Source organism: Myxine glutinosa, chromosome 7, assembly GCF_964187855.1.
Source record: "Myxine glutinosa chromosome 7, kmMyxGlut1.1, whole genome shotgun sequence".
NCBI classification, from domain to species: Eukaryota; Metazoa; Chordata; class Myxini; order Myxiniformes; family Myxinidae; genus Myxine; species Myxine glutinosa.
The window spans coordinates 57,405,259-57,431,415 of NC_136267.1; the positions used below are offsets into that span (position 1 = coordinate 57,405,259).

At 44.6% G+C, this 26,157-nt stretch overlaps 3 protein-coding genes across 13 annotated transcripts in view; 1 reads left to right on the forward strand and 2 right to left on the reverse strand.

Annotated features, from left to right (window-relative positions):
• The window catches only part of LOC137431270 (uncharacterized), a 917,646-nt gene that overhangs the window by 841,993 nt on the left and 49,496 nt on the right, over window positions 1–26,157 (reverse strand). The window lies entirely within an intron of this gene.
• LOC144888143 (uncharacterized) overlaps window positions 1–26,157 on the reverse strand; it is a 1,118,715-nt gene that overhangs the window by 398,060 nt on the left and 694,498 nt on the right. For 6 of the 10 annotated variants that reach the window (XM_078781770.1, XM_078781768.1, XM_078781769.1 and 3 more), the window contains exon 5: window positions 2,357–2,499. The exons of the other annotated variants lie outside the window; for them this stretch is intronic. In XM_078781770.1, coding sequence (XP_078637896.1) covers window positions 2,357–2,499 — 143 coding nt within the window. The remainder of the gene's footprint in view (window positions 1–2,356; window positions 2,500–26,157) is intronic. 10 annotated transcript variants of the gene reach the window in all.
• The window catches only part of LOC144892862 (uncharacterized), a 473,149-nt gene that overhangs the window by 44,891 nt on the left and 402,101 nt on the right, over window positions 1–26,157 (forward strand). The window lies entirely within an intron of this gene.

Below are 26,157 nucleotides of genomic sequence, written 5' to 3' on the forward strand. Positions count from 1 at the left end.
ACACGAGGCCGTTTTTGCCGGGTTTTCGCCTCGAGCCTGGAGCGTGAACCGCGAGCGTGGACCTCAACACCTGAACCATCTGCCCCGGACCTTCCTCCCGGACCACCTGCCTGGACCCTTCGCTCCACCCATTCCTGCCATTCCATCCTTTTGTGTACGTGAGTTTGTTCTGTGTGTCTTGTCCCTGGGAATAAGTTAAGCCTGTTTAGAATAAGCTAATATTTGCACTGCGTCTCCTTCCATTCTTTCTGTCTTTATTTTCTTATCTTTCCTCCTCCTTGGTTTCTTTGAGTGTGTACATAATAGTAGTAATAAATCGTGTTCTTCCTACCTATGTCTTCTTTCCTTCACATCCGTGTCGCTTTCGTGATTTCCCCATTGAATACCTGTGGCACGATTTGGCCAACGTTAAGAATCGGTTCTAGTCCCTGTTAACGGTTCGTGCCGCGGCTGCCATCCGCTCGGCAAATTAACATCTTATCCGCGGTCGCGAACGAGGTCGCACACCTGCCTCGTAAAGAGGGAGCTGGCGGCTTCAGGAGCAGAGACGGCCAGTAGAAAGAGAAGGGGGATTAAGCCCCCCGTTAAGGGGAGTGCCGTGCTCCGTATCCGTAACAATTGGATTATATAATTACCAACTCACGGTCTGAAGTACTAGCGATTCAAGAGATATCCATTTTTTTCATATTTCCGTTTAATTAACGATATCTGCCAAACCACGTGACCTATCACAAATTCCAAAAGGACATTTTAGTGGACTGACATGCTGAACAGATCTGTGAAGTTTCCCCTCGATTGGATCAAAAATGAGGGAGGAGCTCGGTTTTAAAGGTTCATGCTTAAAAACGTCATAACTCTGAAACCATGTGATGCATGACGTCATGCTCGCTGACTTTTTTGTTCGTCATGGGCATGCGATCCTGCCTGCAAAATTTGGCCTCAACAAGTTCAGCCGTTGCAGAGAAAATGGGGTTTTCGTGTTTTCATGAAAAACAATATGGCGGCCGAACCATGTGACCTGTGACGTGTGACGTCATAATTATCATTAAAATATTCTACAGACTTAGTCCCCCCTGCGGTGAAAATTTGATCTCAATCGGTCCAATTATTGCAGAGAAAATGGTTTCTAAAGGAAATTAAGACTTAAAATGGCACTGAGTTAAGGATCATCAGAATTATCAGAATTCCCAAAGTTCAAAGTGCCATAACTTTGTCAGAAATGATCGAAACGTTGTGAAGTTCGAACTCGATCTGTAACTTATCATGAGGAAACCATGTGCCAAGTTTGAAATCATTAGCATTAAGAGTTTAGAAAGAAAGTCCGGAAAACTGTTCTTTGCGTGGCGTGACGGACAGACTGACGGACTGACGGACAGACGGAGGGACGGCGTGCAAACCTATAGTCCCCTCCGGTGTACACCGGTAGGGGACTAATAAACACACCCCTGATATTCTTGAGGCCCGACCCTCGATCTACTGTAATCGATATACCCAAAGAGGAATGGCCCTTCCTACCGCTCCCGCAGGGAACGTTTGTACGAGTATTTCAAAAGGCTGTGGAGGAATGACAAATCTAGGTGGATGAGTTTGTCAGGTGACAAGAGCAAGTCCATTCAATTTTGGTTCAGGTCAGGATCAAGATCCGAACAACAGTGGAACACCAAACATAAACTGTTCAACCTGGCGGAGGTATGCGCTCTTCCGAGTGCTGTTGTAGTTTGTCGTGTGTCATCCAAGCCACAACATCTACCACTAGGCCCCAAAAAACAAGGTCACTAGAGTTGTTGTTGTTGTTGTTGTTGTATAGCCCCAAACAGGTCTCTCAAACAAGCCCGCAGCACGGAGACAGCTGATCAATCTTGCAGGAGCGACCCAGAGATCCCCTAATCAGGGATGGTGTATCCCTGCTTTCATGAAGTCAGGGCTACGACAAAGTTAGAGACAGGGAGGGATAGAGGGAGAGAGGGGGAGAGGGAAAGTGGGAGGGAGAGAAAGATGGAGGAGAGAGAGAGAGAAAGACAAGAGGGAGAGGGCCGGTCCATGGGGACCGATGGGGTCCATGGAGTCCATGGGCACTCTGACAGTGACCGCGCTGCCCTAACTAATCTGGGCAGCAGGGAAGAATGGGGAAGATTTGCCCCCCGACTTTCGTTGGGGTGTACAACCACCACAAAGATGCATCCTCGATAGTTGTGGTCACTAGAGTTGTTAATCATGGTGCAAAATCGCTCCTGCGAGAACAATCGGCTGTCTCCTTGCACGGGCTTGTTTGGGAGAACTGTCCGGGGCTATACAACAACAATAACAATTACTTTTGAAAATGTTTTCGAGCAAATACATGAACACAGAAACATACCAGGAAGGTGAAACGGTGCTGGAATCCAGCGACGTGGGCCAATACAGCAATGGCATGCAGAGTACCTCTGGTGTTGCATAGTGAACAGGAATAAAGAACCACTGTGCCCGATGTTGGCAAATGCTCCTCTATATGATACAAGCCTGCAGATTGAAAAAAAAAAAAAAAAAAACCCAAAAGATTGAAAATATGATACAAGCCTGTATAAGATTTTCAAATTAAGAACGTATGGAGTTAGTGAAGTAAAATCAACACAGCAAAATAGATAACTTACACACAGTAGTCAAACTTGGATTTTGGACATCTGACAATACATAACGGCAGATGTAAACCAGAACGGCACTCAGTCGAGTGCATACCTCCACCAGACTGTACAATGCACGTTTTGTATCCCACTGATGGGGTGGATCTGGATCCGGACCTGAACCAAAATCAAATTGGCTTGTTCTTGTCACCTACCCAACTCATTCACCGAGTTTTGTCATAATCCATCCAAATTTTTTGAAATATATGCTATTTATCGTTTTTGGCCCCATCACTCAATGGTGGTCACTTCAGATTTTTCATATACTTCGTATCCAGATCCTCACCAAAATCGAATCAAATCGTCCTTGTCACACACACAACCTGTCCACCAGGTTTAGTCCGAATCTGTCCACATCTTTTTGCGATAACGTGTTATATCTATCGGTTTTAGCCCTATTACTCAATGTAGCCTAGTCAAAAAATCTGAAAATGTGCCTTTATAGAATGATTGAGGCATTTTTGAGTAAAAGCAAACAAACCACTTTTTCTGGGGTAGTTTTTCATGCTGAATATGAATCTGTTGTTTGCCAAGCCCAAAAATGCGTAATTAGGTCACTAATCAAGGTCAAAGGTCAATGAGTGCAAAATTCAATTTTTTTGAAAAAATGCTTTATTTTACATCCCCTATCTGTACATTTCAATTATTTTACAATATTTTGTCTAGTAAGGTTGCTAAAGCTTTTCAAAATCTTATTTTTAAAGGAAAACGTGAGGACACATCTATGCTCATTTGCCTTTATCTCTGTAAGGGGCGACAATTAGTTTTTGCGTAATTTGCTTGCAGTTTAACCTCTAAATGCACAATGGGGCAGAGTTTTTATGCTCCTATTGATGGTCTAGAGATAGATTTTATAAAGACAGAATCTAAATGTCACCGGTAAACAACATAGGTCAAAGGTCAATGAGTGCGAAAGTCTTGCAATGACGTAACAGTTACTTGCACTTGAAACCATCCCTTTCACTCAACAGTGAAAGTGGCTTCATCTTTCTGACCCCAATGCATTTGCCATGTTTGTCAAATCATTTCCATTCAGACAGAGCAGGGTGTTCTTCAATAGACCCTTAATGATGAAGAATGAATCTAATAGCCTAGCATAAGCCATCTAGTTCGTACCCTAGGCATCAGGCATTAAACATTTCAGGAGTACAGGTAAGGGTCTTTTTAAGATTGTTAAAAAATGAAATATAAAATCAAATGAAAGTAAAGGAATGCATTCTTCTTTGGTGAGATACATGTACATACAAATGTGTAATGTATGCTTGACATCTCACATCATAGGCAGGCCTACATACATGTACATTTACCTAACAGTAGTAAAAAGACAGGCAGGGCATGGGCATTGACGATGAGTGCCTAATGCATCTACCACTAATGAATTAGTGATATCGGTTAGATGTTTTGTCTTGAAGAAGCTTTACTTTGTGTCTTTGAGAATAAGATTAAAACCCGGGCCAACACTGCCTGCGCTTATTCGATCATTTAAGGGCTGGTGAAGAATCACTTTTTAAAATTATCTGATCCAGATCCGGATTTGGATATTCATCAAAATTTAATCATTTCTTCCTTGTCGCACAACCAACCTGTCCACCAAGTTTTCTCCAAATCTGTCCACAACTTTTCGAGATTGTGACCTGTTGGCCGATGCTTACCTCAAAAATAATTGGTGGTTGAATTCAGTGTCTTGAGATGCAAATCCTCTTCAAATTTCAAATCAATGGGATGAAAATTGACAATTTTATAAATTTGGCATATGCTGTCCTTTTTGGCCTCCAGCGATCTCAAAAAAAATAGGACCGCATGTCCTGAAGCTCACCGGGATCAGGAGCAACATTCACTCAAACCCCCACAGAACCCCTCAGACGCTGATATTTATAATGCCATGAACAAACTTTGGTACATCATGGGCAATGAAGGTTGCAATCAAGTTTCATTTAAATTGTGTGTGTAGTTTCGGAGAAGAGAGCAAATAACTATTTTGGGGTTCAAAAACACCCACGTAATTCACCTTAATGAGCGCACACTTTGATGTGGGCAATGCCCATAATTAGGCATCACCTATGAAGCTTGTGGTCGTTTCCTCAAAATCGTGTTTGTAGTTTCAGAGAAGAGAGCACATGCATATTTTTGGGGGGGAGGGAGATGTGGGGTGGGGGGGGAATCACTCAGCAATTGTTAGCCGTATGCAGTAGGTCAAGTTGTTTTAGGTATGCAAAGCTTCAGAATGGGTTGCAGTTTCTGCAACTTGTCATAATAAAGCCTCAAGTTTCAGTTGAATATGTTGAAGGGTATGGGGAAAAAGGCTGGAAAACCACAGGTGGGATGGACAGACAGACAGACGGACGGACGGAGAGCAAACCTATAGTCCACTCCGGTGAAACCGGTAAGGGAATAATAACACTCAACCAACAACTAAACTTGAAAAATCTTTGGTTTTCGCAAGTACAAACAGACATATGAAAACATTCCCACGAAAGATGGAGGTAGCGACAATAAATCAACCATGAGAACAGCGGAAGAATTGGCAATTGGAGAACATTAGGTGACTATTTAGTTATTGGAGATACATCTTTGGCGAGAGTAATTCTGAGGATGTATTGCAGCAAAGTGCTGCCTCAATTGGCCATTTCTCACGACTACCACTATAGTTTTGCAATCCGTCAAGCTGAGCACCTCATATTCCAGACAATAATTGTTTTCACACAGTATAAGTGAAGTATCAACTACTTGGAGCACAGAGAGATGTCTCCCCCTTCCTTGATTTTAACCACAAGTACTGCAAATACTCAGTTCACAACGATCCTTCACCAACTCCTTTCCATGGAAATTAAGGTCCCAATGACGTTCTCACAATACTTAAACACAAGAGCATAGTTTCATTCAACGAGTCTTCTATTTGCCGATAAGCATGTGGCTCTTTCATGCAGGCATTACACATGCATTAATGCACGAATTTGATTGGTCGTTTTGTTGCACATAGCTATGAATTTCAGTGTAACAGAGCGACTGACAACACGAAAATAAGTGAAATGACAACTACAGCAAAGCATTAAACATTGCGGGTTACGCTTTTGCTATTTCAACCAATTGCGGACAACTTCTCCGTGTATACCTATTTCGTTATCATTGAGCTATACCCTTTCTTACCAAGCACATCCACTCATATTGTTTTGCATGTTTCACAATTCCTTCATGCTGATTTACCTGCTATACAAAATTCATATATACAAATTACAAATTATGTAATTACAAATTCATACAAATTCTGCTATACAAATTCATACAAATACACTCTAATGCTGAAAAATCACAATAAATCATCTTCATCATCAGTATATAATATTGTTGCGGATCTCCCGAAGCCTGCTCCTGTTACAAAAGGGGGATAAAACCCCTTTTTCCCCCCTGGGTCTTCGTGTCCATGAGGCCGAATCTCCAATTCTGCAGCAAGCGTGAAAAAGGGTATCGGGCCGATGCCGCATGTACCTTTAACCCACGCTGCCACGAAAGCGGGGACCGAACCTCGCACGAGCCACGCTTAATCGAGTACGCCCGAGCGGTATGCGTATCACGTGACTCGTGCCGTTACTTTTATGGAACCCGATTTGAGTGGTTCTAGTCGTACCATGCGAGGCCAATCAATGGAAGGGACGGGAACGGTCAAATAAGAGGAATAACACCATTTATTTACAATGTACAATAATCAGGATGAAGGAAAGGGGACACAGAGCAGAAGCTTAAACAATTTAACTTATCCCCAGACACAGTTCCCACTCACGCACACAGGAAGAAGAGAAGAAGTTTCGCGTGCTAAACGCGCTTTGCTGTCGGTCGCTCTGGGGCAGCTCGCCCGGCGTGGCCCTCTGGCGGTCACAGCACGTATGCAGGAGAAGTCAGGCAGGAGGAGATCGCGCGTCTGTGGCCCGGCACAGGTCGTCTTCTCGAACGCACGATTAATACAGCGCAGAGCGCAGGGCACGGGGCAAGTTCGTGTACAATCACGATAACCGACAATGCCATTCACTCGTTCTCTTGCGCGTTCTCTCTTTCTGACTCAATCAATGCCTCGACCCGAACTCCAACTCCGACTCCGACTCAGACTCAGAACTCCAACTCAACTGAGAACTCAGGTGGGGGGCTCGGAGCAGGGTTTTATGGCTCCGCCCCGGCCTTACTCGAATGTTCCAAGCCCCACCTCCCGTTGCCGTGGTTAACCACTCCCCTCGAGCCCTGATTGGCGGCTCGTGCTTACCGGCCACTCCCTCTGCAGCGCCTGCCTTCGGCCTTGCCAGACTTGTTGAAGGCCTACCACGTGGCATTTCCAGCCCAAAAGACCGCCCTACTCACGGGCCTGCTCAACGCAAAACTAACACGGGAAAGGACTACGCTTACATTCACTAAGAAATAACTGAACTATCGCGAGGCTTCATGTTGTGGTGCGTCTACCTACGAGGGGGATTATCCTTTATTCCAAAACCATAACAATATCCATATATTGGTCTTCAGGAATGTCATCAACCTCATTGTCTGTGCTCTGGTTGTTACATGACTGCAGGCAGCACATATCGGAACATTTGAGACCATTTACAACACAGCTACATGTTGGAGCGAAACAAACACGTGTACACTCACAGGACATTAGTTCCAGAACAGCATCTGGGGCAGGAAAGACCACTCATCCAGTCAACTGTGAGCTCATTACTGTCACTTGATAATTTTAATCCATGCCCAATAGGACTGGGTATATCTGGAAACTGTGAAAATCACAGTCTCCAAATGCAGGCCTGGTAGTTGGATTGAAGATTGCTTTTTTGAACTGTCTTGACATGGTGGCAATTGCTGGAATTCAACATGGCCTTGATTGACACAGAAAATGTTGAAGCGAAGCTTGTTGACATCAGTTATAGTTGGTGAACCATAGAGGAGGCGCAGGAAAGCTTCTACCTTCTGATGAAGTTTCTGGGAGATACTCCTGGGACCTTGCCGATAAATCTCCACCCGTCACCATTGCAGAATCAAAGTTGGGCAGAACCTTCCCTACCTGCTCGAGTGAGAATGATACAAACTCCAGTAGATATGAGGGGGTAAGATAGAGACAGAGCAAGATGTGTTCGGTACACAAGATTTGGAGGCAACCACAGATTTAGACATTCCGCCTTATCTCGATCAGAGTCTACAGTAATGCCATTGAGACGAGAGAAGGGATTGAGCGGGAGCATACACCGTAGCAACACTAAACAAGGTACCACCATGACTAGGAGGAAGATGACTGGTTGGAAAGTTCAGCCTTGAGATTTTCAAGATTGTGGTTTCTGGCACACCTCAGGATGGATGCACTCTTGTTAAGAGTCTCATGGAATGAATGAAAGTTTCCCTCAGTTGGGTTAGCTTTCCATGTTGAGAAAGCAAGCTTACTTGACCGTAATTGCCTCTCCACATGATTCAGTGTACCACAGCCAAGAAGATGGATAAGATAGCTGCGGGTGGGAAGAGATAAACCGGTGATTTTTTTTCTTCAAATTGTTTAGTAGCATGGTGACGTCATCACTGCTACGCACCACAACACACACATCATCAGCATATGCTGAGGTGACAATTGGCCTTTTGGTTGGCATCACAGGAAAACCTGGTAGGCTAGCACGAAGGCGAATCAGTCGAGGTTCAATGCAGAGAGAGTAGAGAATGCCCGATAAAGGACACCCTTGGTGGACTCCTCTTTCAACTGTTAGTGGTGCACATAAACTGTTATTGACTTTAATTATGCTAAAAACATGATTGTACAGCAATGAGACATGAGAAATAAAGGCTGCCCCAAAACCAAACTGTTTTAAGGTATGAAAAACATTCATGGCTAATAGTATCAAATGCTTTCTCTTGGTCAAGTAAAAACAGGCCAGCATTCTGTTTTTGTGCAGCACAGACATCCCACAAGTCCCAAATTTAAAAAATATCATGAATAGACTGATTAAAAATACAAATAGAATGATCAAAGTGTATTAAAAAAACGAAGAAGAGGCTTTATGCGGTTTACAAGGACTTTGGAAAGGATTTTGTAATCCGCACAAAGCAGAGATAGGCCGCCAATTCTGAAAAGACTAAGTCTCCTTTCTTCGGGATAAGGCACACAATTGCATGGCGACAACTTAGAGGTAACACACCCTCTTGTGAACTAAACTTAAAAACATCTAAAAGTGTCGGACCGAGCAAGTCCCAGAATGTTTTGTAAAATTCCACAGGTAAACCATCAAAGCCAGGTGTTTTATGTTCATTAAGGCTATTAAGAGCAATTAATAGTTCATCTGCTGTAAAATCCTGTTCTGGAGAGCGCTGCTGTTATTCTTCTAATTGTGGTAGATTTTGGGTAAAATCAAACATTTCTTGATCATTACTTTTCTGTGTGGTAAAAACATTCTTAAAACACTCAGTGATGTGCTGACAGAGACGAGCTCTTCGCTCACAGAAAACGAAGTCTCTGATAAAACATTTCAACTGAGCATTCTTCTCAATAATTTGTCAATCACTTGAACGTAAGCTTTACAACAATCGATTAGACTTTGCAGCTTCTTCAAAGCTAAAAAAATTCCTAACAGCAAGTTTCTGAGGTAGATAGACCTTTTACTCAGAGTCGTGTTGGCACTTCAAGAGCATCATCTTTAGTTAAAACATTCAGTAGGGCTTGCTTCTCGTGAAGCCGATGACATCGTACATCCTCATCAATGTTAACCATGTTTTCTTGCAAGTCAAGAATTTCTTTCTTTAAAATGCATATCCTGGCTTGCTGTACATTAGAGAAATTGTTCCTATATTGCTGGCAGAAGACTCGGATTTGTGCTTTTACATAATCCCACCATTGGCAAAGATTGGTGAAATCACTCCGTGATTCGAGAATCCCAAGCCAGATAATTCTTAAAAGATTGTTTAAAAAAGGAATCATTTTAAAGAGAAATATCACAGAGTATGCCAGTACTCTCCATGTAGGGATGGCGCGGAAAAAAACGTCGGTCCCATCTGCTACATTCAAAACTAAAGTTGGAGTATCTTCTTTAAAAACGTGCATGGCCACATATGAGAGCCTACCTGGTCTGTTCAGCTGATTGTCGAGGGGGGGATCACTTTTCAGTTCTCCAGACTAAGGCAAAAGCAAAATAAAGCAAAAAAACGAGATCGGTCAAACCCAGGAATTCATCTTCTTTTTCAGAATAATAATAATAATAATTATTATTATTATTATTATTATTGTTATTATTATTATTATTATTATTATTATCTTCTTCAGACGGCATATTTCCGAGCTGCCTCTATCAATGGCAATGCTGCTGCTGCCATTCGACAGAGTTTTACTTCCTGCAACATCCTTTGGCATTATAATTCTTGTAGCTTGAAAGGATTCCACGACATTCCTATGTAAAAAAAAAGGACTGGGGTAGGCGTGGCTATGACTGTCAATCAGCTTGACGGGGCGGAGCCGCGAGACACATTTGCCTCAGTGTCGGCGTCATGCGTGATAATGTCATGTGACATCAAATAATATCAGCAGAAATATCATGTCTCGGGAAATGCCTTGTTTTTCATTGTTACATTTATGAAAATAAAATAATAGTGAAGTACCAGTGCTATACACCACACACGAGACACATGATCACAATTCCTCCAGTCACAGGTTCTTGGTGGCAGATTTGCTACGTCAGCGCATCACTGAGGCCTTCGTGTAGAACAGTTTCACCTTTGTTTTGACATACTGCATCCACTGGTGGTCAATGGTCAATTAATTGATATTTATATATAAAGATCCCAGCTTCCCGACTCTCTCAACCCTGAACCTTGCTATGCGCATGCGCAGATAAGAAAGCGTGTCAGGTGTACAGTGTTTGACGAACGTCTTTCTGATGATTTATAGTGACTGTATTTGTCTGGCGAGCACACTTGCAGTTCGAGTGTATAATATGTTTCATTGACACTTCAAGTAAGCAAAACAGTAAAAACCACAAGTGTTTTTCACTTCCAGCCGTGCATAAATTCCTCCCGAGAGGCTCCGCCCCTCCCCTCTGTCCCCACCCTATTGGTTGGAGGGAAACCTTCAAACCACACCAGTTACATTCGAGGAGTGAACAGATGTTATCCGGTCTATCAAAGGGAAAGAACCACTACAGTAGCTACCACCAATATGCCTTCTGTTCAGTAAAATAAAAGAGCTCAAAATAGAAAATAATATGACCGTACTGCAAAGCCGCAATGAGCCTATTGGGACAATTGGGACTATTGGGACAATGTTGTAGTCCTTGATTTTTACAATTAATTCAGTTTCCTCTCTTCGTCCTGAACGAGAACGACATGGCCCATAAGCTGATCCAAGTTCCAGTTTTCAGCGTGGACCCCCAAGCGCCGGACGCGGCCGCGCAACTGATACATTGGCTGAAGCTCCTGACTAATCATCTGAATGCGCAGGGGGAAATCACCTCTGACACGAAGCTTGCGGTATTGCAATCCAAGGTGAATCATACTGTGTACATGTCCATTACACAGTGCGCGACGTACGATACTGCTGTGGCCGAGCTGCAACGTATCTACATCAAAACACGACGCGTGGTCTACACCTGACATTTGCTTGCGTCTCGTCGACAACAGCCCACAGAGACCATAGACCAATTCGCTCAAGACCTCCGACGACTATTGAAGGACTGTACCCCTGAGGTACGCACCCATGCACAAGTCTGTGATGACCTTGCCCGTGATGCTTTTGTCTCAGGTATTAGATCGCCGGTCGTCAGACAAAGACTACTTGAAGAACCCGACTTGACCCTAGAATCAGCCCTTCGGTTATCTCACGTGTACACCGAAGCGCAGGCACAAGCCGACGCATATGAACGCAAAATACGTCACTGCAGGGATATCCCGACAGACACGACCGGAGAGAGCTACCGCCGAGCTAGAGGCTGATGCATCCTCGCCGAAATTGGAGGCACGCGATGCGCTCGAGGACCCGGACCAGAGTTTGTCAGCGGCCGCTGCTGCTGGACCCAAGCCAGGAAGACGCTAAGTGCTATTTCTGCGGGAACCGGAACCATCTCAGGTTAGTTTGTCCGGCTAAGGAGGCGGTGTCATTTGTGTACAAAGACGGGTCACTTTGCAAAAGTTTGTCGATCGTCGCAGGGCCGGCGAGCGAGCTCGACGCTGAATGTGCTTATCTCCGCGCCCGCGGTACGAATGGCGCCCGGCACGCCTCGCCCGACCTTGATTGGAATCGCCCCTCTCCGTGGGCCCCAAGCTGAGAGCTCGACCTTGATGAGACTCGCCGCACCGACTAAACAATTCGCTCAATCACTTCAGTACACGGCACGACCGTCCTTGACAGGAATTCTTTCGACGCCCGGCCAGCTTCCGTGTTCGGCCCCCGATCGGTGTACGCTGGCTTTGAAATTCCGCGCGTGGCACGAGCGCCCTCTGGTGACGACATGACTGGCCTACAAGCAACTTCAACGGCACAAAAGACATTAGCTGGCGTCGGATCCACACACGAGGCTCGAGCGCCTCCTCTCGACGACTCGACATCTACAGAGCCACCTGGTAGTCAGGTTCACTATGTTTTTTCGTTCAAAATCATGGTAGATTAGCAAACCTATACATTTTTGGAAACATTACATGGAAAATCTGAAAATCAATGTTTACATTTGCCAATTCCGACCAATTCGATTCGACCAATTCGACCAATCGACCAATTCCATTCGACAAATTCGACCATTCGACCATTCGACCAATTGCTTCGATCGACCATTCGACCATTCGACCATTCGACCAATTCGATCGATTCGATTCGATTCATCGAATTCGATTCGATCGACCATTCGACCAATTCGATTTGCCAATCAATTTGACCGACCTTTGCTTGTGTGGAACGGACTGTGAAAACGATGCGGACTATATTGTCGGATACGACACACAGGACAGTGATGACGAACTCTAAATGGCATATTCTGTAATCGTGTATGTTTGATGCCATTGACTGCCTGTGTATATTTTGTCATTGACTGCCTGTGTAGATGTGAAGTTATACTGACTGCATGTGTATATGATTTTGCTGACTGCCTGTGTATGTTTGGTGATATGAATTATTGTGACACATTTTGATGTTATTAACTGCCTGTACAAAATGATAACATGTATTTGATTATGCAACTTATCGCGAATATAAAGACAGTATTTTGCAATTCAAAACCTTTGATTCGTGTCTTACCATTCCCCATAGCACTAATTTGATACTTTCATTGGATTCCTTGTCCCTGAAAATATAGGTTTAGTATATTTTTTTAAAGTTTTTAGGGTAATTAGAGGCAGAAATAGAACAAAATATGTATTTTACAGTGGCCATTTTGAAAATCCAAAATGGCCGCCATACAGGTATCTCTCCAAATGTAAACATTGATTTTTAGTTTCCTTATGCTATAACGTTTCCAAAAATGTATAGGTTTGCTAATCTACCATGATTTTGAACGAAATATAATTTATTGACATAGTGAACCTGACTATGGCCTGTCCCGTGCGATTATCCCATTCATGATTGAAGGAATTTTTGCAAATGCTTTAATTGTCACTGGATCCACTGATAGTTATGTCAATTTTCGACTTGTTCAGAAGCATGGCTGGCCGATTCTTGGGACAAAACGCAGAATCCTCATGGCTTCTCAAGGGCTTTGGCTGAGCACTCGGGGAGAATGTCGACTGAAGCTTGTAATTAAGGGTCGAATGTTTCCAGATGTGCATTTAATGGTCTTACCAGCATTATGTGCAGAAGTTTTGCGAGGACATGATTTTCTCCAGCGACATGGGCATTTGGAAATGGAATTTGGTGGTACTGATACTCTTGCTGTGTGTGCTCTTGCAGGGATGGAAATTGAGCCACTGTCGCTGTTTCCCAATATGACCACTGACTGTACACCTGTTGCTGTTAAATCGCGAAGCTACTCACGGGCTGACACGCAATTCATTGCGGAAGAGACTGCGCAGCTACTAAAGGAAGGTATCATAGAACCTAGTCGGTCGCCTTGGCGGGCCCAAGTTCTGGTGGTACGAACCGAATCACATTGCAAACGCATGGTAATCGACTAATCGCAGACGATTAATCGGTTTACCCAATTGGACGCCTACCCACTCCCGGGAATGGACTCACTGGTACGACAGGTGGCACAGTACTCGGTCTATAGCACTCTCGATCTACGTAGTGCGTATCATCAGATTCCCATCTCCGCGGCAGATCGCATCTACACTGCGTTTGAATCAGGCCAGAGGTTGCACCACTTCACCCGGCTACCTTTCGGGGTCACGAATGGGGTTCGTGCTTCCAAAGGGCTATGGACAACCTCATCGCTAAGGAGAATTTAACCAATGTCTTTGTTTATCTGGATAATCTCACGGTTTGCGGGTACGACAAAGAACATCATGATGCTAATCTGAAGCGCTTCCTCGAGGTTGCGCACAGGTATCGATTGACTATGAACGAGGCTAAATGTCGCTATTCTGCTCACACGATAGATCTCCTAGGGTACACAGTGACCCATGGCTCTATCGCTCCAGATAAGGAGCGTCTGCGACCCTTGCTCAACATGGCCCCGCCCCGCGATCATCCTTCATTGAAGCGTGCTCTCAGGCTGTTTGCCCATTATTCCAAGTGGGTTCAACATTTTTCTGAGAAGCTCCGCCCACTTGTGAATTGTGATGCGTTCCCCATGTGTCCCGCTGCCAAGGCCGGGGGGGGGGGGGGCGCCCTGTGGCCTTCTTTTCAAGGACTCTCTCCTCCGTGGAACGGAGAGATTGGTCTATCGAAAAGGAGGCATATGCCATCGTCGAGTCGATCAGGCGTTATCGTCCGAGCAAATAGGGATGCCGTTTCCAAATTATCACAGATCAATAGAGCGTCGCATTTATGTACGACACACAGCATGCTCAACGCATGAAGAATGAGAAAATCACTCGCTGGCGGATCACCGATTTCTGCCGATCCCCGATTTCTGCTACACAATCAAATATCGCCCAGGGCTGGATAACCTCGTTGCCGATGCTTTATCGCGGCCGGCGATGTGTGCGAGCCTCACCTCTTTTGAGGATCTGCGCGTTCTTCATGACACCTTGTGCCATCCCGGCATGACGCATTTCGCTCATTATGTGTGCAGCCGTAACTTGCCCTACTCCGTTGAGGATGTTCGTCAGCTCTGTCGCACTTGTTCCGTATGCGCTGAACTCGAACCTCGCTTCTACAACCCTCCTATGGGCACGCTGGTCCAAGCCACTAGGCCGTGGGAGAGATTAGCGATGGACTTCAAAGGACCCCTGCCGGCTTCACCGGCTTCGAGTAATTCTCGTTATCTACTCACGATCATTGATGAGTTCTCCAGATTCGCTTTTGCTTTCCCGTGTGGTGATATGTCTGCTGCTACGGTTATCCGGTGCCTGCGGAACTTGTTTTCTATGTTTGGGAATCCGGCCTATGTGCACACCGATCGAGGCGCAGTGTTCTTGTCCCAGGATGTGAGGAACTTCTTGCTCCAGCATAATGTCGCTTCTAACTATACTACTCCGTATAGGCCACAGGCGAATGGACAGGTAGAACGCTTTAATGGCATTATATGGAGGGCCATTACTCTGAGTCTTAAGTCCCGCCTAGTCGCGGCCTAGGACTAGACCAATGGGCTTGGTCACTACCCGGGGCATTAAGCTCGATCAGGACTTTATTGTGTACTGCTACAAATCAAACTCCCCACGACCGGATGTTTCGTTACCCGAGGCGATCGGGCAGTACCCGACCTTTACTGGGTTGGCTTGCTGAGACGGGACCGGCTTTTCTCAAACGTGCGGTTCGCATGAGTAAATATGACCCGCTGGTGGACAAGGTGCAGGTTCTCCAAGCTAATCCCGAGCACGCCCGTGTGATGTTGCCCAATGGACGGGAGTCGATGGCCTCGGTACGCCACCTGGCCCCATGCGGGGAAGTTGACGAACCGGCTTACGACCCCGTTGATCCGACAATGGAGCATCTGCCGGCTTCCTCACCGCTACATGCACCCGATCCGGCTGGCCCTGTGGGGCCACCGGCGTCACCCGATTTAGGCGGCTACTCTGACGCGGGGGACTCCGGTCTTGGGGATGTAGAACCCGGTAGTTACCGGACCCACGCCGGGAGAGAGATTTGCCGCCCCGACCGCTATGGTTGGACTGACTGACATGGACTGACAACTGCTGCTCACTGATATTACTCTGCTGCTATGTGCTGCTAGCTTGATTTCTGCCCTAGCGGAGGTGTAGTTTTAACGGCGGGGAGAATGTAATGAAATTGTGTCTAAGTTGAACCCAGGTGTTATGCTGTCTCCGACCACTGAGAGGCTCCCATAAGAACTCGGACGGACATCGCTCCGACACATTCCTGTGACATTTATTCTGTGTGGTAGTGTACACTCGAATGGTGCGTATTGCTAGATGTTCCAGGCTTGCTTGCACTAATTGCTAATCCACTGTTACTTCTATGATTACGGAATACTGATACAAAGCTTGTTGATTTCTTACAGGTGTTGCCAGAGATAGAAACTGAATTAAAACTACTATTGGGACAATGTTGTAGTCCTTGATTTTTACAACAGCTTACAGAAACGAGCTCAAAGCTGCTTGTAGTGAGTACAATCGTGCTTACAGAGACGACCTTACAGACATGTGTAGGCCTGCTTGCAGCGAGTACAATAGTGCTCACAGAGACGAGATCAAAGCTGCTGGCAGTGAGTACAACAGTGCTCACAGATACAAACTCAAAGCTGCTTGTAGTGAGTACAATAGTGCTCACAGATACGAACTCAAAGCTGCTTGTAGTGAGTGCAATAGTGCTCACGGAGACAAGCTCAAAGCTGCTTGTAGTGAGTACAATAGTGATTACAGAGACGAGCTCAAAGCTGCTTGTAGTGAGTACAATAGTGCTCACAGAGACGAGCTCAAAGCTGCTTGTAGTGAGGACAATAGTGCTCACAGAGACGAAGTCAAAGCTGCTTGTAGTGAGTACAATAGTGCTCACAGAAACGAGCTCAAAGCTGCTTGTAGTGAGTCCAATAGTTCTCACAGAGACGAGCTCAAAGCTGCTTGTAGTGAGTACAATAGTGCTCACAGATACGAACTCAAAGCTGCTTGTAGTGAGTACAATAGTGCTCACAGAGACGAGCTCAAAGCTGCTTGTAGTGAGTATAATAGTGCTCACAGAGACGAGCTCAAAGCTGCTTGCAGTGAGTACAACAGTGCTCACGGATACAAACGCAAAGCTGTTTGTAGTGAGTGCTCACAGAGACAAGCTCAAAGCTGCTTGTAGTGAGTACAATAATGCTCACAGAGACAAGCTCAAGGTTGATTGTAGCAAGTACAATAGTGCTCACACAGGCAAGCTCAAAGCTGCTTGTAGTGAGTACAATCGTGCTCACAGGGATTAGCTCAAAGCTGCTTGTAGTGAGTACAATAGTGCTCACAGAGGCGAGCTCAAAGCTGCTTGTAGTGAGTACAATAGTGCTCACAGAGACGAAGTCAAAGCTGCTTGTAGTGAGTAAAATAGTGCTCACAGAGACGAGCTCAAAGCTGCTTGTAGTGAGTACAATAGTGCTCACAGAGACAAGCTCAAAGCTGATTGTAATGAGTACAATAGTGCTCACGTAGACGAGCTCAAAGCTGCTTGTAGCGAGTACAATAGTGCTCACAGAGACGAGCTCAAAGGTGCTTGTAATGAGTACAATAGTGCTCACAGAGACAAGCTCAAAGCTGCTTGTAGTGAGTACAATAGTGCTCACAGAGACGAAGTCAAAGCTGCTTGTAGTGAGTACAATAGTGCTCACAGAGACGAGCTCAAAGCTGCTTGTAGTGAGTCCAATAGTTCTCACAGAGACGAGCTCAAAGCTGCTTGTAGTGAGTACAATAGTGCTCACAGATACGAACTCAAAGCTGCTTGTAGTGAGAGTACAATTAGTGCTCACAGAGACGAGCTCAAAGCTGCTTGCAGTGAGTACAACAGTGCTCACAGATACAAACGCAAAGCTGTTTGTAGTGAGTGCTCACAGAGACAAGCTCAAAGCTGCTTGTAGTGAGTACAATAGTGCTCACATAGACGAGCTCAAAGCTGCTTGTAGTGAGTACAATCGTGCTCACAGGGATTAGCTCAAAGCTGCTTGTAGAGAGTACAATAGTGCTCACAGAGGCGAGCTCAAAGCTGCTTGTAGTGAGTACAATAGTGCTCACAGAGACGAAGTCAAAGCTGCTTGTAGTGAGTACAATAGTGCTCACAGAGACGAGCTCAAAGCTGATTGTAGTGAGTACAATAATGCTCACAGAGACAAGCTCAAAGCTGATTGTAGTGAGTACAATAGTGCTCACGTAGACGAGCTCAAAGCTGCTTGTAGTGAGTACAATAGTGCTCACAGAGACGAGCTCAAAGCTGCTTGTAGTGAGTACAATAGTGCTCACAGAGACGAGCTCAAAGCTGCTTGTAGTGAGTACAATTACAGCTCACAGACGAGCTCAAAGCTGCTTGTAGTGAGTACAATAGTGCTCACAGAGACGAAGTCAAAGCTGCTTGTAGTGAGTACAATAGTGCTCACAGAGACGAGCTCAAAGCTGATTGTAGTGAGTACAATAGTGCTCACAGAGACAAGCTCAAAGCTGATTGTAGTGAGTACAATAGTGCTCACATAGACGAGCTCAAAGCTGCTTGTAGTGAGTACAATAGTGCTCACAGAGACGAGCTCAAAGCTGCTTGTCGTGAGTACAATAGTGTTCACAGAGACGAACTCAAAGCTGCTTTTAAAAGACACTACATTGCTCACAGCGGTGTCATAAAAGCTGTTCGTCATGTGTACTGCAGTACTCACAGACATAAAGAACTAGCTGCTCGTCGTGCACACTATCTAAACAAGGCCAAATCTATTCTAAAGTGTGCTCGGACATGTCACACGAAGAACAGAGCCCAGCATTGCGCAGACATGAGGCGGAGGTATGAACTAGCTGAACCTAAGCCTTATGCAAAGCATCAATCAGTATGTTCTTGAGGTGAGCAAGAAACTACTCTGCAATGCTGAAGCTTTTGTCAAAGCTTTCAAAAAGAAGCACCCAAATATATCCAAAACAATGACGAGTTACTCTTGTAAGAAAGCTGTGTTATCTCGAGCAGCTCAGAGATTGGTAAACAAGGCCCTTCGGATGTGTAAGCAGTCTGCTGGGGTCTTGCTTCAGGCTATCAGGTCAATATGTAGCATTGAGATAAAAGAAAGGGGAGACTTTGGTGAGGGTTTGCACTGTGCTCATAATGAGCCATTCTTTTAGGAGGCAGCCTACCTGTTTAATATGGAAGGTAATACTGTTGATGACAACAATATTGATTAGAATGGCTCGTGTAGGCCAGCATATGAGTCTGTAGATGGCACAATGGAAAAAGGCGATCGTATGTGGATGTGCTCTAGCAAGTTCAAACCGCTTAGAGTCAGAAGTTTCCACAATATTAGAATTGAAGTCTGACTTTGAAAAACCCATGCGTGAGGTACGAAAAATTTTACCTACTTGTGATGATAACTGACCTAATAATGATTACACTAAAGGTGTCCTTGAGTCAGACGAGAACTTTCAAATGGTGCATCATAAGTCTGTTGAACCTAAGGGGTACAGCTTGCTTTGTTATACTGGTAGTGAATGCAAAAGTAGGCTTCGAATCCTGAGATCAGCATCAACCCATTTTCCCATCTTGCGTTCTCTCTTGCATGCTGTCTATGCTCAATTTTAGCTCTTTCACGAGCCTCGATTCAGTATACAAAAAAAAAAAAAAAAAATTAGAAGCCACAAATGTACTGCCAGCCTTGATGAAGCACAACAGTGGAGCCTTCAATCATGTAATTAAAGTATGTGAGGTAGACAGTTACGATTCGAAATTGAGCAACGAGCTACAGTCAACACACGAGTTCTGCACTAACAAAGTTGTTGCACAAAATATGCCAGATTTAGAACTTCAGCTTACTCATGCCAAGCTAATATCACAGTATGACAGGGCTACACAAGACTTTCCCAGAATCCCTGCTGTAGCTGCCAATGGTTGCATCAGCGAAAGAGTGTTTCTCAGGTCCAGCTTTCAAATATAGTGGGGCAACTTAGCATAACAATTGTGCATTTTGTGAGGAAAGCACCAAATTTGGCACACTAGTAGACAATCATATTATGAAAAGATCTGGATATTGGGCCATCTCAGATTCAGAGATTTGATTTTTGCAAGATTTCGATTCGATTGGGATCAAAGAGAACACCTTCTTTGTCTTCTGTACAGTGAAGTTGCCAGCCCTGAATTATCTGGCTACACCCGGGTGCTTCATTGGGAGTGCAACCATGTCCCTCAGGTGAACAGGGACCCTCCTGGCATAGTGTGTGTGGTCTAAGGCATGGAACCATGGGACCAGTTCCGTCAGGGCATCAAGGTACATCGTGAATGAAGCCTGCCGCAGAGAACGCACGTAGACCAGTACCAGCATCTCTAGTTCCAGCACAGTTGCCCAGTACTGAAAGTTGGGAATGTCTTCTCCTCTCTGGTGACACCGGTCTTCGAACTCAGGCAGGTCTACTGCATCATCAGCATATGTCATACAGTGGCGTTCATACGCACGGTGTTGCAGGATGTGCAGTGCCGCTGCAGTGATTTGATGAGCTCTTCTTGTGCGGGTGACGTGGGCAGCTCGCAGGAAGGAGTCGGCTGTCCCTGGCGTTGCAATCTCAGCTTGCAAATCTGCAAAATCTGCAAATCTTGCAAAAATCAAATCTCTGAATCTGAGATGGCCCAATATCCAGATCTTTTCATAATATGATAGTCTACTGGTGTGCCAAATTTGGTGCTTTCCTCACAAAATGCACAATTGTTATGCTATATTTAGCTTATCTGCCGGACTAATAAGCAAGGTACTGAAGTATGGCAAGAATTAAAGAAATTTATTACAAAAAATGACAGAAACTGAAGGCAAAACGTTCTTTCTGTGCAACTTTTACAAATCAGCCATAAAAAGAAACAAAATACCACTAAGCTGTGTGCTCAATGGCTCGGAAATCGTTCCGATACCCACAGAGCTGAATAAGCTGGACTGCTTGAGCAGACAGTTCATTCAGCATGCTGAGGCATACCAAACCGTTGTTAGGTTAGGTACGTACACAAAAAAAGTACTGACCTACAACTCGCTAAAGGCATGTAAAAGCACCATGTTCTTTCTTCCACTGCCTTTAAACAAAACACTTCAGACACTGGGTGAGGTGGGTGAGCCTACTGTACATCAAAGCAATCCAGAAGTGAATATCATTGTCAACAGGAAGCCAACAAAGAACAAAGTCGTTTGGCGTAGCTTGGGACAAGTCAGCGACATCAAAGCAGCCGTGAAAAAAACTCAAGGAAATAAGCTGGCTGTATAAAGAAGTTGATGAGTCTGTTGACGCGGAAACCAAAGAAGTGGTTGAAGTAGTCAGCGAGACTTCGAGCACCGTGCTCGAGAAAGTCACCGAGAATTAAGTTTCTAGATTTCAATTTTATACCATCAGAAATCTGGACAACAAGCTCTCAACCGAATCTCACAAAGAACAGTACAAGTTGATGAACATACTTGAGGAGCCACTGGACAATCGTCAAAAGTACCTGGATGTCATGTGCTTTCTGGTACTGTTTCCTGATGGTAACTTTGGAAAGTATCGCCCACGCGAGGAAAAGCTCTCTCACTCTGAGTATGAAACGTCTCGCCTCCTGTACAAGGAATCGCGTTTCAGGAAGGATCCACAGTATGTCTTCTTTCTACTCTGGCAGAAAGAAATGAGAGAGATTGCGTCAGGTGTGTACAAAGTGATGACGTCCACCAATACCATGCCTATGTCTGTCAGCAGCATCTTGCGCAATGTAGAGACCAGTGATCAACAGCTCAAAACCAATCTCGCTATGATGCTTCAGTTCGTGCGTGGCACAAAACAGTACTGGTCGATGAGAAAGGGTGAGCTTAAATGCATGGTACATGAGGTGGGTACTCCAACACTCCAAAAATGAAGGTTGGCTGTCGACGTTGCAGCTAAGTCCATCTACCTGAGACACACGGGCAGTCATTATGATGTGGTCATCTCAACTAAAGAGGTTTGCAGTTCAAGTGCTAACCCACCTGGGAAAAACAAACGCACCAATTCACAGCAGAATGTCAATGATGGAAAGTCAGACAAGAAAAAGAAACCTGTTAATAACAGTAACCCCCAGACAGCCAATATACAGGAATGGCCTGATCATAGGTACTATTCCATCACTGAGGAATGGCAGCACTCAGCATGCAATATGCTCGGTCTCGTTTTCATCAGGTCCAATGGTATATGTTGTGGTGGTCCAGATGCAATTCTTACATGTTCAGACCATCACAGATTTCAAGAAAATCAAAGGCGACGAGAACTCTTTATTTCGCTCATTTGCACATATCACTGGCTCACAACAACAACACGGAGCTGTGCGTTCTGCAATTGTCACACACATGTCTGATATTGAGCCATTCATACTTTCCACTGGTGTGTCCAGTGTTGAAGCCTACATAAGAGCTTCTCGGATGGACAGTGCAGGTACTTGGGGTGCAGAAAACGAAATTCTTACTCTCGAACATTTGCTGAATACACCAGTGTATGTGTACAACAGCGAGAGTATGGATTGGGTAAGGTACTCTCCTGTGCATGTTGACGAAAATTTGCATGAAAATGCCACACAGGTGGCTCTGTACATCAGGCTGCAGCATGATCACTTTGATGTTGTTCTCTCGACTCTAAATCCACAGTAACTATTTTGGCCGTTTCTACGTGCAGGTCATTGTGTGGCATGAGGCTGGATGAAGACATTACTCCATGAGAAACGAGCAATAAGACAAAGCTGCAAGATGCAGTCATCAGACAATATAGGAGCACATGTGCAGTGTTTGACATTGCTGATTAAGATATATTGACACTTTTGCTCCAAGATTGGGTGTCCTCTAAGTACCACATACCATTGTGTTATTCCACATTGTAAAAAATTACAGACACAAGTGAATGAAAAAATTTATGCTAAATTAAAAAGGCAATGTAGGGATGACAAACTACAGTCTAAAAAAGGTCCTAAACAAGATAGGGATGATGTTGGTTTAGAGAGTAGCTAACAGTATTGCCATCACACAACAATCCCGACATCACTGCCTCATTTACACTTCATCAGTTATTGCTTCAAGCTTCTACAAACATTTCACTGGTTACAACAGTACTTGATTACTCCTGTAGTGTAGCCACATACTGAGACTCTACAAATTAGCAGACCAAGTACAATGTTATCATATCAGTACATGATCATCAACTTCTTACAAACTGCATGGACATCTCTAATAACAGCAATCTACAATTATCTGCATTTGTGATTGGTTACTCGAAGTTGATAAAAAATAAAAGTAGGAAAGACAACTGAAGCTGGAAGAAGTCCCTGAAATTATATAGGAGCTTCTTATACTCATGGAGAAATTAAATATAGGAGCTTCTAATACTTTTAGCTTGGCTTAGACCTCAAAAATAGTCTGGGGGCAGTGATGTCGGGATGTTGTGTGATGGCAATACTGTTAGCTACTCTCTAAAGTCTAAACCAACATCATCCCCTATCTCGTTTATGACCTTTTTTAGACTGTAGTTTGTCATCCCTCCATTGCCTTTTTAATTTGGCAGAATTTCTTTTATTCACTTGTTAAAAGACCAATGAGAAGTATGCCTCTGAGGGTGAGGGAAAGAAAGACGTATTTTAATTAAAAAATGGTCAGAAAACCCAGAAGGAATAATCTATCTATAATTCCAGTAATCTCTGTGTGTTTGTTTGTCTGTGACCGCTGTTTCTCGACAACCACGGGTCCGATATACTTTAAACTTGCCAGGTATATTGCTGGGGACCCGAGGATGTGCCTTTTCAAGGTTTCATATTAATCGGACAATTACTTACCGAGCTATGTCCAAAAAACGATTCAACCAATCAGAGAGCAGCGAGCTATCGCGTGTGCCGAACGTGGCGAACACACTCTGCCTCGGACGGCACATTTGAGAGCGTATTCATTTATTTCACGTTTGCAAACTATGTTGGCGCTATGTTGGCGTTAAACTATGTTTTAAAACTAATAAAACTAATAAAAACTAATTTGCGATTCATCGTAACTGCGATATACGACCTTCCGGAGCTCCCGTGAGAGCGTGCGCCATTACGGATAGTAATTCAATTAAAAACATAAAAACATTGTCCCAATTCAGTCAGAGCGAAGGGCGTTGTTTTAAGCGAAGAGCGTTTTATTTTTCCCCTTAAATTCAGTCGCCGGACGGTGAAAGCTTTTTTTTGGGGGCAGCTACTGGCAGCCACGTACGGCCAATCACAGGACACGTTGTTGTGTCGACGTGCCGTGTTGTTTTCCCTCGCGGTTTGGAATGTTTTCCTTTTCATTTTTTTTCTCTTCTCTTTCAACTTGATGATGGTAGCAGTTCTGTACTCGCAAGCCGTTCGCCGTTCGCTTTGGCGTTGCGAATGGACCAAAACATTTCATGGACCAAACCATTTCATGTAAAGCGTTCGCCGTTCGCTTTGGCGTTGCGAATGGACCAAAACATTTCATGCACCAAACCATTTCATGTAAATAGAGGGGGGGGGATATAATTTTAGATATATATATATAGTACGGGCATGCCCTAGTATCAGTAAAGCTAACAAGGTTCAAAAAGGAGAGGCTGATATAAAATTTATCAAGCCTTGCAAGTGACAAGTTGTTTAACAGGCAACGACACCAAGTGAATTGCTGAGTGTTCCCATGCTGCAGTCACCAAACATCACCAATATCATTTTGAGACAGAAGTGCAGACAGAGGCCGAGCACTAGCTGGATGGGGTTCAGGGCTGTTCCGATCTTTGGCTGGGTCAAATATACAATTAAAATCACCACCTAAGCACAAAAGGGTATCAGGGGCAATTTGATTAAGGAAGGTAAAGGATTCGGTGAAGAAAGCCATCCTGGCTGTGCTGTCACTTGGGGCATAAAAATTGACGATTATCATCCGCTGATGGTGATACAAAAATTCAATGGAAGCTAAATATCCAGGTACAATTTCTTCAAAAACAGGAGAGGAGACGGGAAGGTGTGCAGAGATATAGAAAGCAATACTGGCACTCACCGAGGCCGTGTTACAAAAAACCAGGTGCCTTTCAGCTTCAGCCTCCAAACTGCCATGCAACTCACAGTCGCATGAGTTTCTTGTAAAAGAAGAATATCGACCTTCTCTTTCTTAATCAGCTGCATCGTTTGAACTTTACGTAGGGGATTACGCCTGCCGTTTATGTTCAAACTTGTTGTCATGAGAAGAATGGCCCACAAAGGAGGTTTATGCATTCAAATGCTTCCTTACTTTAACAATGTATATTTTCAGCCTCTTGCAAGAAGAACTAGAAATGGCAACAGCTGCTGGGTTCTTTACAATGATTTGTGCTTTTTGGACAAAAGCGCACAAATTGGGGAAAAAGTCATTCAAATTTACTCGTTTCTTACCAGTGTTTTTTTTTCAAGAAATCCAATATATCAGAGGTTGAAATTGTAGCATCAAGACGACTGTCTGGGGGGATCTCCTCACCAAGTGTACTTGATGCCAGAGAGGAGCAACTGTCTGAATCGTAGTCCTCATTTTCCTCAAGGCCTTCACCCATTTGCTCAATATCCATGGTTATTTCAGAGTGGCAAACCAAGGATGCAGTAGGGGCAACAAACTCAGCGGTTACATATTTTGGTGGATCAATAGTTGTAACAATGGTGATGTTATCTTTAGCAGAGGTACTGCAAGGTTGAGGTAACTCAGAAAGTGTAGGGGCGGCAGACTCAGACTGGGGTGCACCACTGGTAGTGGTAGTTGGAGGTTGCAGAGCAGGGAGGGGAGGGGGAAGTGGAGGAGAGGGAGGTGGTGGGGGAGAAGAAGAAAAAGAGGGAAGAGTAAGGGGAGGGGGAGAGGGGAGAAGAGGAAGGAGGAGGGATGAGAAATGGCAAATAGGAGGGAGAGGAAGAGGAGCAAGAGGAGGGGCAAGAGAAGGGGTAGGAAAAGGCAAGGGGGGGGGGGAATGGGGGATGGGACGCTGGGGGGCAGAAAGAAGGGAAAGAGAAGAGGCATCATTGACATCACTACTTGATACTGTTGTGTGAATACCCTCCGGTTAATACCAGGGCTCGCGAATGACCAAACGGCTTTAATTGAGGCGACGATCAGACACGGATTCGGCTATAAAACGCAGAAGGAAGAAGCGAAGAAGAAGTGGAAGCACTTAGCTGGAGAGGGAACGAACTCAAACAGGAATCCAGTTTTAGAAGGAAATGGAAAATAATACAAGGGTGTATTTTACAAGAGATAGCGGGACAGGAAAATACGCGCCGGTAATACAATGCCCTAGATCGGGACGTCCCCACACAGATTTTGGATACGAG